The sequence below is a fragment of the Thamnophis sirtalis genome, unplaced genomic scaffold, assembly GCF_051295495.1.
Source record: "Thamnophis sirtalis isolate CommonGarterSnake01/CBP01778 unplaced genomic scaffold, rThaSir2_p1.2 scaffold_12, whole genome shotgun sequence".
Classification (NCBI taxonomy): Eukaryota; Metazoa; Chordata; class Lepidosauria; order Squamata; family Natricidae; genus Thamnophis; species Thamnophis sirtalis.
In genome coordinates this window covers 57,060,693-57,078,473 of record NW_028261392.1, presented here as the reverse complement: position 1 = coordinate 57,078,473, position 17,781 = coordinate 57,060,693, and the positions used below count along the sequence as shown (strand labels likewise).

Below are 17,781 nucleotides of genomic sequence, written 5' to 3'. Positions count from 1 at the left end.
CGGGATAAGCAGGAAAATGTTTCAAATTAACAAGAAAAGAAGTCCAGTTGCCATGATTCAATTTCCAGGCAACATGGAATAAAGCATATCTGTAGTTCTCATTAAGGCTATGATCAACTATTGATTGACTGAGTTGAGGTTTCGATGCATTTGTCAGGCCAAACACAATAGAACCTTCATAATAAGAATCTAATGCTTAATTCTCAGTTTTGCAAGATGACATAGCCACAATAGAGAACATAGAGATTACCTGTTATCTGAGAGGATAGTAACAACTGAAACTTTGTGGGACAAAAAATAACCGTAACAGTTATTCTACCTTGCCCCCCCCCCCACCAAATGAACGACCTAGAAAAATGTGTTAAGTAATCCTTCGCTTACAACTGTGTTGTGGCCCAGCAGGAGCCGTTGGAGCTGCCACCAGACTCCGACAGCGAGGGGCCCTATGAGTCAGCTGTGAAGGATGTGGAGGACCCTGGACAGGTTCTGACTCTGAGCAGGGCGGAGAGAGCTGGTTGGCCACCAGGAGGCGCCTGAGCCTTGGACCAATGGGGAGGAGACAAGGGAGTGTGATCCCGATGTCATGCTTTGGAGCAGTGGGGAGGAGCCAAGGGAATTGTCCCTGGATGCCCAGCAATGCCGGGCAGATCGACGTAGAGAGCAGCTACGCAGTTACCAAAGATAATTGTACCCAGGTGATTGTAATTAGGCTCCTCTCAAGATAGTATTTAAAGAGAGACTGGGAGGAGCCTGGTTTTGCAGGATTCAATGTCATTCCTAACGCTGGAGAAGCTGTTATCTGTCGAAGTCCGAGTTGCTGCCAAGGTTCTTATCTGTTTGTTATGCTTGGCTTTCAGCCACCGAGGTTTTGGTTTCTTGATAATAAAGTGCTGTGACATTCCAGTTAAGCTTGTCTCGGCACTCGTTACTGGACGGAGGAGGGGGTCAGAACACAACTGTAATGGAACCTACCCATCACAGCAGTAGTCATGATGGTTGTAAATCAGGCCACCTATATGACTGACACAATTTTGCAACCTTTTTTGTAATGGTCATTAAGCAAATGCTGTGTTTGTTAATAAAATATAGTTCACCTCCCCCAAAAAACCAGAAGTAAATGCTGGCTTTTGGCAAAACCATCATAAAATATGGACATGTAAACGTGGTCTGGTTGCAGAGCATGACCAGGGTGGGTAGTCATTGGAATTTTGGAACCAAGAATTTTAGTATTCCTAGCGAGGTCTGTTGTAATTTCGAACCATTGCTAAGTGGACAGTCATCAATTGAGGATTACTTGTATTCTGTAGTTTAATGAAGGTATTGGGCATAGTCCATAGGTGTGGGTGGGTGTGGTTTTTAACAACTTATTTCTTTTTTAAAGGAAAAAAAATGGGCAATGTTAGATTTGACTTTGTTGCTTATTTGTTGTAACTTCCATAAATTCTTTAGGAATTCTTGGTAGTATCTGTCTGGATATTGCCAGAAATCAACTATTTAAGTAATTCTGCATTTATAATATTTCTTTTTTTTCTTTAAATCTGATTTTGCCAACTTTTCTTCTATACTAATTTTATTAAGATACATTATGTAAACTAGTCTTGAAATTTTTATTAATTATATTTTTCCTCTCACACAGACTCATGAAATCAGCTGGAACAGACCTTGAAGGTGTTGTAGACTACTGCCCTGCCCATAGCAGGAGACCTTATATCATCCTGGACAAATAGTTATCCAGTCTTTTCTTGAAAACCTCAGCAGAAGTGCACTCACAAGTCTGGGAGTCAAGCTTTTCCATTAATTGTTCTCACTGTCAGGAAGTTTCTCCTGAGTTCCATGTTGAATCTCTCTTTAACAAGCTTCCATCCATTGCTTCTTGTCCTACACTCAGGAGCTTTGGAGAATAAGTCAACCCCCATCTCTCTGTGGCAGCCCCTCATGTACTGGAAGACAGCTATCATGTCATCCCCAATTCTTCTCTTTATTAGGCTAGACATAGTTAGTTCCCTAAACCATTCCTTGTACAATGTATCCTGCAGGCCCCTTATCATCTTAGTTGGTCTTCTATGCACTCTTTCTAGGGTCTTAGAATCCTTCATCCCTCAGAACTCTTGACAGTTTTATAAGAACATGCAACTTTAAAAACTCATAATCAAAACCAATAATAGACCCCGCAAAATATTGGGGAACAGACTCCTTTAGATTCCAGGAATTATAATATAAACACTGGTTAACATTTAGATATCAGTGTTATGGAATTATAGATGAAACTGAAGATAATGAGTTCAGGAGGGGAAAGAAATGGGAAAGTTTGGTGATAGCTACAATATGTCAACTCACAAACACAATAATTATTACTGAGCGCTTCTGGGAAAGAAATGGTGGACTGCAAAATCACTGTCTCTGGTAGGTCTAGAGCGCTAGGAGAAGAGGGAAAGCCAACGCGGCCCAAACTGTGGTTCAGCACATTTAAAAAGACAGGATTCACAAACTTCCTTTCTTAATCACCTTTGTAAATTACTTATTAATTGCTTTTTTGATATTAGGAACATGTCAGACTAAGCCCAAGAAGGATATGGAACAGTTCAGCTAGAGTCAGTTCTCTATTTGCCTACACATAAATAATTCCGTTTGGCAGACAAGAATCTTGCCAAACCCTTATTACCCTCAGCCTGACAGATTTACTCCGGAGATTCTAAGTAGGGGCCTGTTGAATACTAGCGCGGGAAGTAAGATCTCCCTTTTTGATTGGCTCGCGGGTGGAGCCGGTTTAATCCCTTCCCCGATTGGCCGGGTTACTCGACGCCCCATTGGCTCATTGTTCAAACCCGGGGGTATAAATGTTTGGCGCGAACCACGCCACGTTGAATCATAGTTACTCTGCTTGAATAAAAGGTTGCTGCTTTACTACCTCCTTGTCGCGTCCTCTTCCTCCGCTCCAAGATGTAAAACTGGCGACGAAGGTGGGATACGATTCCCGCGACCACAGAGAAGAACAAACCAGCTTGCCTCCGCGTTTGAACTACGCTTTTCAGGTCGGGAACGCCGGCAGCGAACACAAAATCTTCTCTGCTTTTCTTCCTTCCCTTCTCTGGCTTTTGCACCATCATGGCAACAGCGCTTCCTCCTTTCGCGCCGTTTGGGTCTGCCGGAGAATCGTGGGACGGCTTCATGGAGCGGTTTGAATGTTATTTAATCGCGTCAAAGAACCGGGCACAGACCGACGAGGAGAAGTGTAGCTTTTTCCTGTCCTGCTGTGAGCCTTCCATGTTTGCTTCTGCGAGAGCCCTGGCCGCTCCGAGGCCAGCCTACAAACTGGGGTGGGACGAGCTGATGTCCAGGTTGAGGGACCATTACGCTCCCTCACCTTCCTTGATAGCACGTCGTTTCACTTTTCGCCGCCGTGTGCAGAAGCCTAACGAATCCATCAGCCAGTTTCTAGAGGCATTGCGCACAGTGGCCGCCCAATGTGATTTTGCAGACCTGGAGGAGAACCTCGTGGAGCAGTTTGTATGCGGGGTCCGCGACGTGCAATTGCGCAGCCGTATGCTCCGAAACCACAAAATTACCCTGGTGCAAGCTGTGGAGACCGCGCGAGCGGCAGAGCTCTCTGAACAATCCACGGCCGACATGGAACGCCTCCAGCTGAAAACCTCTGCGCAAACCGCTGTGGGGCCTTCCAATCAGACGAACCTCGTAGACGACCTCTCCCCCACGGAAGATGAGGAGGAGGAAACCGTCGGACAGATGAGGACGCAGCCGAAGCAGAGGCCACACCAGCAACCACCGACGCCCGTTCAGCCAGCCTCAAACGCACCTTGCCGCGGATGCGGCGGCCGTCATAGCCGCGCATCCTGCCCGTTTCGTTCCGCCGTCTGCCGCCGTTGCCGAGGAGAAGGACATCTCGCCAAGGTCTGCCGGGCTCTCATGCCAGCCCCATCGTTTATGCAGCCCAGCAACCAGCGTCAGACACCGCAACGCCACCGACAACCACGTTTAGCGAGGCGAGCTGAGGACTGCCACTCAACCTACCAGCTCCCCAGCGCTGAGTGCGTGGTCTACCGGGCTTCCCACGTCCCTGCCGGCGGTCGTAAAATTAGCACCGCCGTTCGTCTTGAAGGTCAGCCTTGCCGAATGGAGGTGGACTCTGGGTCTTCCCGTTCCCTCCTATCTTGGGCTTTGTTTTCCCGTCTTTGCCCCAGGGTTCCTCAGAGTAAATTGCGCCCTGCTGGGGTCTCCCTCCTAGATTACCAGGGAAATGGGATTCCCACGGCAGGAATATTCCACATTCGGGTGGAATATGGAAATTTTAAGGGGAAACTCCCTGTTTTAATTGTTAGGAATAACCTGCCCGCTCTTCTTGGGTTAGATTGGTTTCCCGCTTTGGGCCTCACCATAGAAGGGGTGCACAGGGTAGTCCCCCGTACCGTAGATAGCGTTTTAGATGAGTTCGCAGATGTGTTCGATGGGAAATTGGGCTGTTACAAGGGTACCCCCATTTCCCTTTGCCTCGATCCCCAGGTCGCGCCTATTAGGCTGAAGGCGCGTAGGGTTCCTTTCGCATTGAGAGCAAAGGTAGACGCTGAATTGGATAAGCTCCTAGAGCAGGGGGTAATAGAGCCCGTAGATCACGCCCGTTGGGAAACCCCCATAGTTCTCCCGGTCAAACCCGACGGATCGGTGAGGATATGTGCCGACTATAAGTCGACCATCAACTTGGCCCTGCAGGCAAATCCATATCCTGTTCCTGTAGTGCAACATCTACTCCATTCTTTAGGGCAAGGCCGCATTTTCGCCAAGCTGGATATGGCACAGGCCTATCAGCAGCTTCCCGTAGACGACGATGCGGCTACAGCCCAGACTATTGTCACCCACCGCGGGGCTTTCCGTTGCCGCCGCCTCCAATTTGGCGTCTCGGTCGCCCCGGGGATTTTTCAGAGCCTCATGGAGCGGTTGCTCCATGGGCTCCCAGGCGTCGTTCCTTATTTTGACGACGTCCTGGTTGCAGCCCCTAGTCACTCGGAACTCCTAAAAATATTGCGGGAGGTCCTTACACGTTTTAGGGAGGCCGGATTGAAGCTAAAGCGCAGTAAATGCGAAATTGCTGTTCCCCAAGTAGAGTTTTTGGGATTTCTCATCGATGCACAGGGCATCCACCCCACTCCCTCGAAAGTTGCGGCCATAAATAACGCTCCTGCACCCACCTCTAGGGCGGAATTGCAGGCGTTCCTGGGGCTTTTAAATTTTTACGCCCCTTTTATTCCCCACAAGGCGTCGTTAGCTGAACCGTTACACCGACTGCTTGACCGGTCAGCGGCCTGGAAATGGGGTAGCCGTGAAGCGCAGGCGTTCGCGGCTATAAAGGATGTTTTAACCTCGTCAGCAGTCTTAATTCAATATAGCGACAGGATGCCCCTAGTTTTAACGTGTGACGCCTCTCCCTATGGCATAGGGGCGGTTCTGAGCCATGTTCTCCCGAACGGCTCAGAGGCCCCCATAGCCTTTTACTCCCGGACGCTTTCTTCAACGGAGCGAAATTATAGTCAAATTGATAAAGAAGCCCTAGCTGCAGTGTCCGGCATTAAGCGATTCCATGACTACCTTTACGGTAGGAATTTCACCCTTGTCACGGATCACAAGCCGCTCCTAGGCCTATTGGCAGGCGATAAGCCAACCCCCCCCATTTTGTCTCCCCGCATGACACGTTGGACCGAGTTTTTAGCGGCGTATTCATATACGCTGTTATATCGTCCGGGTAAGCAACTAGGGCACGCAGACGCCCTGAGTCGTTGTCCCTTGCCACAGACGGACACAGCCCACGTGCCCTCTCTCTCCATTTTGTCTATTGCTGAATCCGACCTCCCCGTTTCAGCTGCGGATGTTGCAGCTTGTACAAAGGCTGACCCCGTTTTATCCCAAGTAGTTCTATGGGTGTTGAGGGGGTGGCCCGTAGAAAAGATAGCGGAAGAATTCCGACCATTTAAGGCACGACAAGCTGAACTTGCCCTTCACGGGGGTTGCCTTGTTTGGGGGGATAGGGTAGTGATCCCCACAGCCCTGCGGGCACGAATCCTGCCTGCACTCCATAAAAACCACCCAGGCATAGCGCGAATGAAAGCGTTAGCCCGCAGCTACGTGTGGTGGCCCTTGCTAGATTCCGAAATCGCAGATTATGTAGGTCGATGTAGAATATGCCAAAATTCTAGGCCGAATCCCCCCACAGCCGCCCCTCGTGAGTGGGAAATCCCTAGAGGCCCATGGTCCCGTTTACACATTGATTTCGCCGGTCCCTTTCACGGCCGAAATTTTATGATAGTGGTAGATGCTTACTCTAAGTGGGTGGAGTTGGTACTCATGACCTCCACTACAGCAGAGAGTACCGTGAGGGCTCTTCGTAAGATGTTCGCCACACATGGGCTACCGGATGTGATAGTTTCAGACAACGGGCCCCAGTTTACCTCCACTACGTTCCAAGAATTCCTGGCCGGACAAGGGATTAGACATGCGGCCACAGCCCCGTATCATCCAGCTAGTAACGGTAGGGCGGAGCGCGCAGTTCGCTCAGCTAAAGAAGCCTTGGGTCGCATGGACCAGGGGGACTGGCAGGAGAGAGTGGCGGCCTATCTCTTGAGCCAGCACTCTACACCCTGTCCAACGACTAATAAAAGTCCTGCGGAGCTCTTGATGGGTAGGAGATTGCGAACCCCCCTAGATAGGCTCCATCCACTTTACGCAGGGGATTTACCGAGCAACTTGGGGGCCCTTCCTTCCCATACGTTTAAGTTAGGGGATCCCGTATGGGCTCGTTCCTTTTCTGGGGATCCACGGTGGGTTCCCGCAACCATCACAGCTCTGACTGGCCCCTGTTCCTTCAGGGCCGGCTTGGCCGACGGAACGCAATGGAGGCGCCACCTGGACCAGTTAAGGCGACGCCTCCCCGCGGAAACAGGCGGCCCGAGCCCCTCAGACATTCGCCCTCAGCATGAGCTACCCTCGATGACTTTATCCCCAACGGACTTCCCCTCCTCGGGAAACGGGGGACAAGCCGATACGAACTTTTCGGATAGACGCGCCTCATTTGGCTATTCTTGTCCTCGAAGCCTTTGTCGAGACTTTGAACCTATATCCCAACCAGATTGCACGGGTCAATCGTCGGACATTCCTGCTGTCACGGACACACCATCCCTCGGGGTTGCGTCGCAGAACCACCGTTCCGCTATAGACATGTCTCCGCTGGCGATTCCCCCCCCCCGACGACAACCGCCGGGGAACTGCGAAGGTCGGGACGAGAGCGTCATCGTCCCACCTATCTACAGGACTATGTTTGCCCTTCTTGAGGGTGCTTAACTAGGGGGGGAGGGGTGTTGAATACTAGCGCGGGAAGTAAGATCTCCCTTTTTGATTGGCTCGCGGGTGGAGCCGGTTTAATCCCTTCCCCGATTGGCCGGGTTACTCGACGCCCCATTGGCTCATTGTTCAAACCCGGGGGTATAAATGTTTGGCGCGAACCACGCCACGTTGAATCATAGTTACTCTGCTTGAAAGAAATGGTGGACTGCAAAATCACTGTCTCTGGTAGGTCTAGAGCGCTAGGAGAAGAGGGAAAGCCAACGCGGCCCAAACTGTGGTTCAGCACATTTAAAAAGACAGGATTCACAAACTTCCTTTCTTAATCACCTTTGTAAATTACTTATTAATTGCTTTTTTGATATTAGGAACATGTCAGACTAAGCCCAAGAAGGATATGGAACAGTTCAGCTAGAGTCAGTTCTCTATTTGCCTACACATAAATAATTCCGTTTGGCAGACAAGAATCTTGCCAAACCCTTATTACCCTCAGCCTGACAGATTTACTCCGGAGATTCTAACTAGGGGCCATTCTAACTACCTCTGTCTTCTGTCAATCTTCGGGCTGTGGGACCCCTTGTACCTCCCTTCTTTCTGGAATGTGCTCCCTCTTTCCTGGGAAACTGCCACCTCACTATAGTCCTTCACACCAGCTCCCCTGGTGTAATCGGCATACATTAAAATGAATTTTTTTGTTGTATTTTAAAAGAAAGGGATAAGTTACTAAAATTGTTTATTCTTATTGTGATAAGGGAATCCGTGACCCGTCAAAACCGCGGAGGACAAAATCGCGCTCGACGAAAGCGCGCATTTGACGTCATCACAGCGCGACGAAAAAAATTAAAAATTGAAATAAAAATAAAATTAAACCAAGCCGATTCACATAAAGGTAAGGGTTAGGGTTAGGGTTAGGGTTAGGTTAAGGGTTAGGGTTAGGTTTAGAGCGTTAGGGTTATGTTTAGCGTTAGGTAAGGGTTAGCGTTAGGTTTAGCGTTAGGTTAAGGGTTACCTTTAGGGTTAGATTTAGGGTTAGGTTAAGGGTTAGGTTTAGGGTTAGGTTTGGGGGGGTTAGGGTAAGGTTTTCGCTTTATTTTTACATTTTTCGATCACAGCACGATGTTTTCATCGCGCTGTGATGACATCAAATGCGCACTTTCGTCGAGCGTGATTTTGTCCTCCGCGGTTTTGTGGTGGAACCGAGGGAATCATATATAGAAAAAGGAAGAAAACAATGTCATACTGTATCGGGATTCAGCATATTCAGTTATTTAAGAAACACCGATTCTTTCATAAGTATTTCCATCTGGGGGAATCAACAGTAGCTATGCACTCTGTATACTTAATCCAATCAGTCATTCAAGACACATTAAGGCCAATGGACACTGCTCTCTGGTGTTCAGAAGAGATAGCACACCAAAGATTCTTACAGTATTCTAAAATGAAATCAGGTCTGAGTTAAAAAGAAAAGATGGAGCAGTCAAGAAGTAAATAAATATCAGCCTGTTCCTACGAGTTCATTTATTCTTTAAGAGAGTCCTGATGATCTTCTCAGTAACCCCAGATCTCCTACGGTAGTTCTGGAAACACCTACTATATATGACAGCATGTGCTGGCAAGGATAGAGACTAAACTAAAGGGAGTTTGTCATGCATAACCCAGAGTTGTGCTTTTCTTGTTCAGGTTTTGTTGATGTTCTAGTTCTGAAAATTATTGTGGCATTCACAGGTAGACTGTGGAAGAACATCTTGTCAAAAAGTTTTGTCTTCTTCGTAACTTTCCATAGAAGTACTATATATAACAAAGAGGGTAAATTTTGTCCTTGTCTTTTTTTTCTGTATTAATAAATACACCATGGCTCCTTTTCTCAGTTGTGACTTGCTTTGTTGTGGTTTTTTTTTGTGACAGGAGCAATTTGTCTTTTCATTTCCTAAAATAATATGTTGTTGGCCTCTTCATCCTAGCAAACTGAGAAATACTCAATCACCATATATGGCTGTATCCTACGATCTCCAAAGAATTCCACTCAACACAAGGATGTTGAGTTATTGTAAGGAGTTCAGCACCTCAATTTAGCTGAAAAAACTAAAAGACTGAATAATCACATCACTCTGTAGACAACAATCAACACTATGAAAACGATACAATGCACCTCGGTTCACCCACGTAACACCTATCCTCCGCGAGCTGCACTGGCTGCCTATTGGTCTCCGGATACGCTTCAAGGCGCTAGTCGTCACTTATAAAGCCCTTCATGGTATTGGACCTGGGTACTTGAGAGACCGCCTGCTGCCAATTACCTCCACTAGACCGATTAGATCCCACAGATTAGGCCTCCTCCGAATTCCATCCGCCGGCCAGTGTCGACGGGCGACTACCCGGAGGAGAGCCTTCTCTGTGGCTGCTCCGGCCCTCTGGAACGAGCCAAGGTGGCGCAGTGGTTAAATGCAGCACTGCAAGCTACTGCTAGATCAGCAGTTCAGCGGTTCAAATCCCACCGGCTCAGGGTTGACTCAGCCTTCCATCCTTCCGAGGTGGGTAAAATGAGGACCCAGATTGTTGGGGGCAATATGCTGACTCTCTGTAAACCGCTTAGAGAGGGCTGAAAGCCCTATGAAGCGGTATATAAGTCTACTGCTATTGCTATTGCTATTGCTATAACTCCCCGTGGAGATTCGAACCCTCACCACCCTCCAGGCCTTCCGCAAAGCCCTTAAAACATGGCTGTTCCGACAGGCCTGGGGCTAAAGAACCGTTGCCCTCGTCTCGAATGGTATGACTGTTGTGTGTTTTAAATCATGCATTGTTTTGTGTCATTTTTAATTTTGTCTGTATCCCCCCTTCCCTGGTTTGAGTTGTGAGCCGCCCTGAGTCTCCTTCAGGGAAAAAGGGGGGCATATAAATAAAATAAACATTCAAACATTCATTCAACAATATCTGTCAGTCTTACCAGGTAGACCAGAGGAACCCTGGCCAGAGAATTATACTTTCTTGTAAAGTTATATTAACAAACTCTTGCAAGTATGAAAGTACAATTCTGCCACTGTCACCTTTGCAGCCCGTAACTTAGGGTGGGTCCCCCCTGACCCTCTAGCTCTATGTGGCTATACCCTCTTATCTGACCATTCCCTAAGAGCATCTCTTTGACTGGTCTCCAAGGCCATTCATATATATTATTATACTATCTCATTTTAAAAAATGATTTAAAAAGGGCTGCTAAGCTCAAATAATATATATAGCATAAATACAATAATTCTTACAGAAAATAATGTTGCAAGTTTGCTTATTGATGAAAATAAATGTTTCTTTTTTAACACAACTCTAGATGCGCATCAAGCATTTAATGAAAAAGAATTTATTATTTACATTTATATCTTGTCAGAAGATTCCTAGCAGCTTACTCTCATAAAATAGCAAACATAATATTCTTTAGAAGCCAAATATATTTGCTGAAAGAACCCTCAAATAAAAGTTTGAAAGCAGTGCCTGAGATATGCATACAAATTAGGTTTTATAGGAAAATTTACTAGCTGACTAAATTTACACAAAAACCGTTCAAGCAAAAAAGCCTAAATATGTTTTAACGATGACTTGTTGCCATAATGTGAAGATGCACACATGCGAACTACATGTTGTGCATGAACCAAGCATTTATGTGACAAGGTTTTTTGAAAATGGAATTAATTTGATAGATGGTCTCAAAATTATTCTTTCATAGTAAAGTAATTCCTTGCCAACAGAGGAAATCTGCTAGAACAGATTGAACACCATTCACTTAAAACTATAATCAAGGAAGCTGCAAACTTTTAAGGCAAATGCCTACAAAGAGAAATACTGTTAATTCAGGGACTAGTAAACCATAAAATGTAAGAAATAGATCTGTGATATTTCTATTAGGTGCTCAAAAACATTTGAAGGTGACAGAATCTTTCAAGTTTTGTATTCTAATGTTTCCATTGTAGAATGGAAAACAAGCTTGTGAACTAAATAAGGTTTCAATGATTAGTTTTCTAACAAATATTTCACACTTTGGGGGAAATTCAAATCTTTTTTTAGCCATTATGATATTCAGTTGTTTTCTGAATTTCTTAAAAGATTAAAATGCTCTCTTTGTACTAACTGTGAAATATTGTCATTTTTTAAATATCAGCTAAATCCCATTTTTAATTATTTAGAGCTATCCCTTGAATAAAGAAATTGAATTAATAATACAAATATAGCTGATTAATGTAAAACACCTATGCAAACATGCAAATATTATATATACATTATATAGACATTATAAATATATGGAGCAAGCTATAATTATGATATGGTCCTTTCCACACAGATATTTCAATGGCAAATGAAAAAAATATATAATTGGAGGATGATGTCCTAATTTAAATGGAATTCAGATGCTACTTTAAATAGAAATGTAAAATATGGGCATAAAATAATCTTCTTTGTGCTTAATTATTTACTATATTTGTATGCAATCTATTCCCCAGAGCCTCAGGACAGCTTACAGAAATAGAATTAAACAGCAGAAATAAAATGTATTAAAGCAATAAAAATTACAATTTCTGTTGGCAATTCTATGCTAGTTACAACAACATTTAACTGCCACCTTGAAACAAGTCTGAAAAGTAAAAATCTAGGATTCTTATTGAGCTATGGAAAAGGAAAGGCAAAAAAAGGAGGATTTAAATTGTAGAATCTGTATTGGTACATATACAGATATACTTTTCATAGGTGATATTGATGAATTTGCTGTTTGTCACCCTAATAGACAACTTAAAACCAAGGTGAAAAATCTTCCATGTCAGATATGTAGAATTTTAAAGTATCTGGGAATGGATCAAGGAGGGATATTTATTGAACTATAATGCAAGTTAAAAAATCGGATTTTTATCTGTTTGAAGATCTGAATCCCAAATATTCTACTTGAGGTTGTCTATTATTTTATCAGTGTTGAGAACAGCTAATGCCAAGAAGAAAATTCACAATAAATAAGCTCAAAAGTGATTTGTCTACTTAAAAGAAAATTCAAACCCAAGTAATAATATAAGTTGAATTAAGGATGCTCCCAGATAATTTGCTTCAACCATCATATGTGGTAACATTGACTTAGATTGTTTCCAAATGATATGCACCTAATTCTAACTAAATATAAGAGTAAAGAGTAAAATAAATATTATATTTTGTGAGCTCCTTATGAGCTTGCTTGATTGTTTCAACAAGCAGAGGATTCAAACGGCTACATACTTAAAATTGTGACCTTCTCAACTGATCTTCCAGTTTTTCAGGAACCTGGTGAGCTTTCTGGAAAATTCTTGTAATTATGCTTTGCCTTTCATAACGTAGCTTTATGCTTCTGTACCTTATTAATATTTTAACTGTATATTGTATTTGTATTTGTATTTGTATTTGTATTTATTATGCATTTATAGGCCGCCCTTTTCCTTGAGGGGACTCAGGGCGGCTTACAATAAAAGGGGAAAGGGAGTGTAGGACAAATACAAAAAGAAATGTGAGCGAGAATAAATTAAACAATAAAACACAACATTCACTTGACATTCGGGAGGGGCTAAAGTAAAAACTTATCCCCAGGCCTGACGGGCTAGCCAGATCTTGAGGGCTGTGCGGAAGGCCTGGACGGTGGTGAGGGTGCGGATCTCCACGGGGAGATTGTTCCATAGCGTCGGAGCCGCAACAGAGAAGGCTCTCCTCCGAGTAGTCGCCAGTCGGCACTGACTGGCGGATGGAATACGGAGGAGGCCAACTCTATGCGATCCTATTGTATATGGTCTTTGGCCATAATAAAGTGGTTTTTTTAATTAATTAACCTCAAGATGTTTCCTATGGCAAAAAAAGACAAGGCTTCAAGATATCTACACACTTGGGTCATGGAATCAGCAACACAGAAAATAGGAATGAAGGTCATCTTATTCAAACTGATCTTAAATGATGAGCTCATGATGAAACCACCATCATGCCTTACTGCTGAAGAAAAATAGTACTGGATGTCATCACTGCAACTGTGTGAAAAGGCTTGGCAGTATCTGTTGTTCTGAGCATTTTTTCAAGAATTAATGCTTCTACTTATGGCAGCAAGTGTGGGGGGGGAATGCCCAGCTGAAAGCAAAAGGACTATTATGAAAAATAAAAATGCGAATGAAAAGAATAATTGAGTTGATACGGATGAAACTACAATATTTAAACAAAGACGAATAAAAACAGAAGAGTGGAAAATACTTTCGCTGTGTTCCTAAAGTACTATAGCTGTGGAAAGTGACAAAGAACTTGCTAAAGAGAATGCAGAGTATGTAAACCTTCCTGTTAAGGAGCTTCAGACAAGAGATTTTGAACAGGCTCACATTCAGTGCAAGTGAAGAAACCTTCTTGAGACATATTCAAGAAAAGAAGACAATTATACAAGCAGGATATAGATTATTGCACATATTCTATCACTTGCTAGACATTTCTATCACTTGCACACCATTAGCAAGTCACATATTTGCTACTTTTAAAATAGCATGGTAGCACAATAGCACAATTTGTTGTTCCAAGTTTGTGCCAAGAAATTTAAATTCCTTCCATAACAGGTAGAATAGAATAACAGAGTTGGAAGGGACCTTGGAAGTCTTCTAATCCAACCCCCTGCCTAGACAGGAAACCCTTAATCATTTAAGACAAATGATTATCCAACATCTTCTCAAAAACTTCTAGTATTGGAGCATTCACAACTTCTGGAGTCAAGTTGTTCCACTGATGAATTGTTCTGTCAGGAAATTTCCCCTTAGTTGCTTCTCTCCTTGATTAGTTTCCACCCATTGCTTCTTGTTCTACCCTCAGGTGCTTTGGAGAGTAGTTTGACTCCCTCTTCTTTGTGGCAACCCCTGAGATATTGAAACACTACTATCATGTCTCCCCTAGTCCTTCTTTTCATTAAACTAGACATACCCAGTTCCTGCAACCATATGTTTTAGCCTCTAGTCCCCTAATCATCTTTGTTGCTCTTCTCTGCACTCTTTCTAGAGTCTCCACACCTTTTTTACATCGTGGCGACCAAAACTGAATGCAGTATTCCATGTGTGGCCTTACCAAGGCATTATAAAGTGGTATTAACACTTCACGTGATTCTATCCCTCTGTTTATGTAGCCTAGAACTGTGTTGACTTTTTTGGCAGCTGCTTCACACTGCTGGCTCATATTTAAATGGTTGTCCACTAGGACTCCAAGATCCCTCTCACAGTTACTACTATTGAGCAAGGTACCACATATAGTGTACCTGTGCATTATGTTTTTCTTACCTAAATGTAGAACCTTATTTTTTTCACCATTGAATTTCATTTTGTTAGATAATGCTCAATGTTCAAGGTAAAGGGAAAGCTTTGTAGATTATTATAGTCAACCAGGAAAAAAACTGCAATTTGTTTAAGGCCAACCACATTCAGCTGAGGTCAATTACCTGAAACAAAATTATCCATTTGTTCATTTATATTAATTTATTTAACAAATATATTTAGCCACTCATCTACCAAAGGTACTTTAATTTTTATAAATTAGGTGAGAGTATGTTCTCTTTTCTATTACGTTTTCCTGAAACCAATTAATCAAAATAGTAAACAAAATTATGTGGATATAGGTAATATAGTAACATTTACTATTCACCAAGGTACTTCTGTGAACTTGCTGAAGTGAGTGAATACAGAAAGATAAGAAGAATTTTACAAAATTATCTTACCTTTAAGAGAGCCAAGGCTACATTAAAGATTACATTCAGACCCTGTAGAGTAGAAAAGAAACAAAAAAAACAGTATGAATCCAGTTTGCAAGGGATTGAACTATGTAAACAATACTAATAATACTAGGTTTATATCAAGGTTTTTATAGATAAACATACCAAAAGCAATATTTTGAAGGCTTTAATGGTGTAATTCCCAGTTAGATTATAAAAATCTACCGGTATGTAAAATTAACATACTAAGGAATAAAATCTTCCTCTAGACTACGGTTTCTTTTCTGCAGGATTGTTGGGTTAAAATAGGAAAAAAATAATATGTGTTAACTTCTATTTCTATTTTAAAAATAAGGCTAGGAGTAGCCTTATTTCATTTTCTGCCTAAATCAACTTGTCCTATTATGTTATTTTGTCCTTTAGATGTATCTATGTATTAAGGCACAGAAGTTCTTTAGTATTTGCCTCTTTAAACACTAATAAACATTGTAAATTAGAATTAAACATTATTTTTATTAGGAAAATTACCAAAAAATCTAAACATTTTAATAAAAACTAACAAGGTGAAAATAAAAAAGCAGGAATACAATATTGTTTAATATTACCTGTATTCAAAGATCTAAAAGATAAGACCACACATTTCTCCTCTCCTAATATACCATGTATAGTATACTATATCGTTAATAGGAAAATCTTGTTTTCTATTACAGCTGAATTCTTAAACAAGAATTTTGGCAAGACCCAGGACTGTGGTTTAGCATTAGCACAAATTAGAAGTTTTCCAATTGCTTTTCAAAAGCAAAAAATTAAAAACACAAACAGATAAGCAGATAGGAAAAAAGGTTTAAGAGAAAATTAAGAAAGAGAGAAGACAGATGTGCCTGAACGAAAGACAAAAAAGACTTCTGGTATTTTTTGGTACCAATATGAATAAAAGAGTACATCAAACTCTTCCTCTAAGGTTAACATTTGTCTTCATTATTTCTATAATCCCATATAATACTAATAATCAAATCCTAAAATCATCACTTCCTTTCTTGTAAATTGTTTTGTTCTTTAAAAGTTTGCTGTCATTGACTGAATAAATATATATTGATTGATCATTTCTTGAAAAAAATCCAAGTGTTTTGCAAGTAAAAATAAAATTGGCCAAAATCTTTTCTTTAATGAAAGCTATCAATTTTGCCGTCTCCCCTGATTCCATCAACTTCACCATTCTTCTTCCACTGTAGGCATTTCTAAGTCTTCCAACTTTGTACATATAAAAGCCTTGATACTTTTATCAAAAATAAAAGAAAGTTTCGTAAAATGTTTTTATTTTATACATGGAAGAAAGGGCTGGAATTTACATTGATTATAATTCAATAATATATTTCAAATAAATAAATTTCAGCCCTTCCACATATAATTCCATTTAATTGCATATTATACCCCAAATTTTTTTGCCCTAAACCTTTTTTCTTGTCTGTTTATCATTTAATTTTTTTGTTTTAAAAAATCAATAAAAGTTATTAAGTTTTCCAACTTCGGGAAGAAAGTCGAAAAGCAAACACAAGAATCTCGGTATCCTGTGTGACTTAGCTTGTGATTTGTACATCCATTATAATTTACAAATGTTGCTCGCCACAGCATACTACAGAATCAAATTATTAAACAATCCTATAAATAGGTTTTTGGTAACAATCCTAAGGAAATTGCAGTTCATCCACTAGAGGTCAGAACTGTAAAAGTAATAAAAATGATTGCTGAACAAAATTGGAACAATCACTTCAGAACCTTGCAAAAAAAATAGTCAAATATAAAAGAAGAAAAGTAATGACTTAAAAAAAGGCACAGAACCTATTAATCTATTGTTTAATGATCAGCTGTTTCTCTATCAGCTCATTTCTCTTTCCCGTGTATAGGAATTTGCAGAGTTCTTTTTAATAACCTCTGGTGATTACAGAAAATGAAGTGCAAGATCTATTTTACAGACAAGGTTTATTTTACTGACACACTGGCCCCCATCTTCACCTGCATCTTTAATAAATCACTAGAGATGTGCTATGTTCCTTCTTGCTTCAAATGCTCTACTCTCATCCCAGTGCCAAAGAAACCCTCCATCAAGGAACTGAATGACTTCAGACTGGTTGCTATAACATAATTATCAAAACCTTTGAAAGGCTAGTGCTGGCCCACCTGAAAACCATCACGGATCCGCTGTTAGACGCCTTGCAATTTGCCTACCGAGCAAATAGCTTGACAGATAGCTTGACAGATATTAATATGACTCTGCACTGCATCCTACAACATCTTGAATCTCCAAAGACCTATGCAAGAGTCCTCTTTGTAGACTTCAATACCGTTATTCCAGATATTCTTCTATCTAAACTAAATCATCTAGCTGTACCTGACCACACTTGTAAATGGATCATAAGCTTCAGGTGAAGCATGGCAAAATCACATTGGATATCTGTACAATTAGGACAGAATGTAAATCATGTGACCATGGGGATGCCACAATGGTCGTAAGTGTGAAAAATGGTCGAAAGTCATATTTTTCAGTGCTGTTGTAACTTTGAACGGTCATTAAGTGAACTGTTGTATGTCGAGGACCACCTGTAATTCTTTCTCTTTCCCTTTCCCCATTCCTACCTCTGACAAATCCTGTTTGTTATTTTAAAGCTAAAATTCTTCAAATGCCTGTACAAGATGGATTTAAAACAACACTATGCCTG

The 17,781-nt window shown here is 42.0% G+C and overlaps 1 protein-coding gene across 1 annotated transcript in view; it reads right to left on the bottom strand.

Annotated features, from left to right (window-relative positions):
* Positions 1–17,781, bottom strand: part of RABGAP1L (RAB GTPase activating protein 1 like) — a 210,881-nt gene that overhangs the window by 72,862 nt on the left and 120,238 nt on the right. Inside the window, exon 17 of the mRNA XM_087726774.1 lies at positions 15,071–15,112. Coding sequence (XP_087582900.1) covers positions 15,071–15,112 — 42 coding nt within the window. The remainder of the gene's footprint in view (positions 1–15,070; positions 15,113–17,781) is intronic.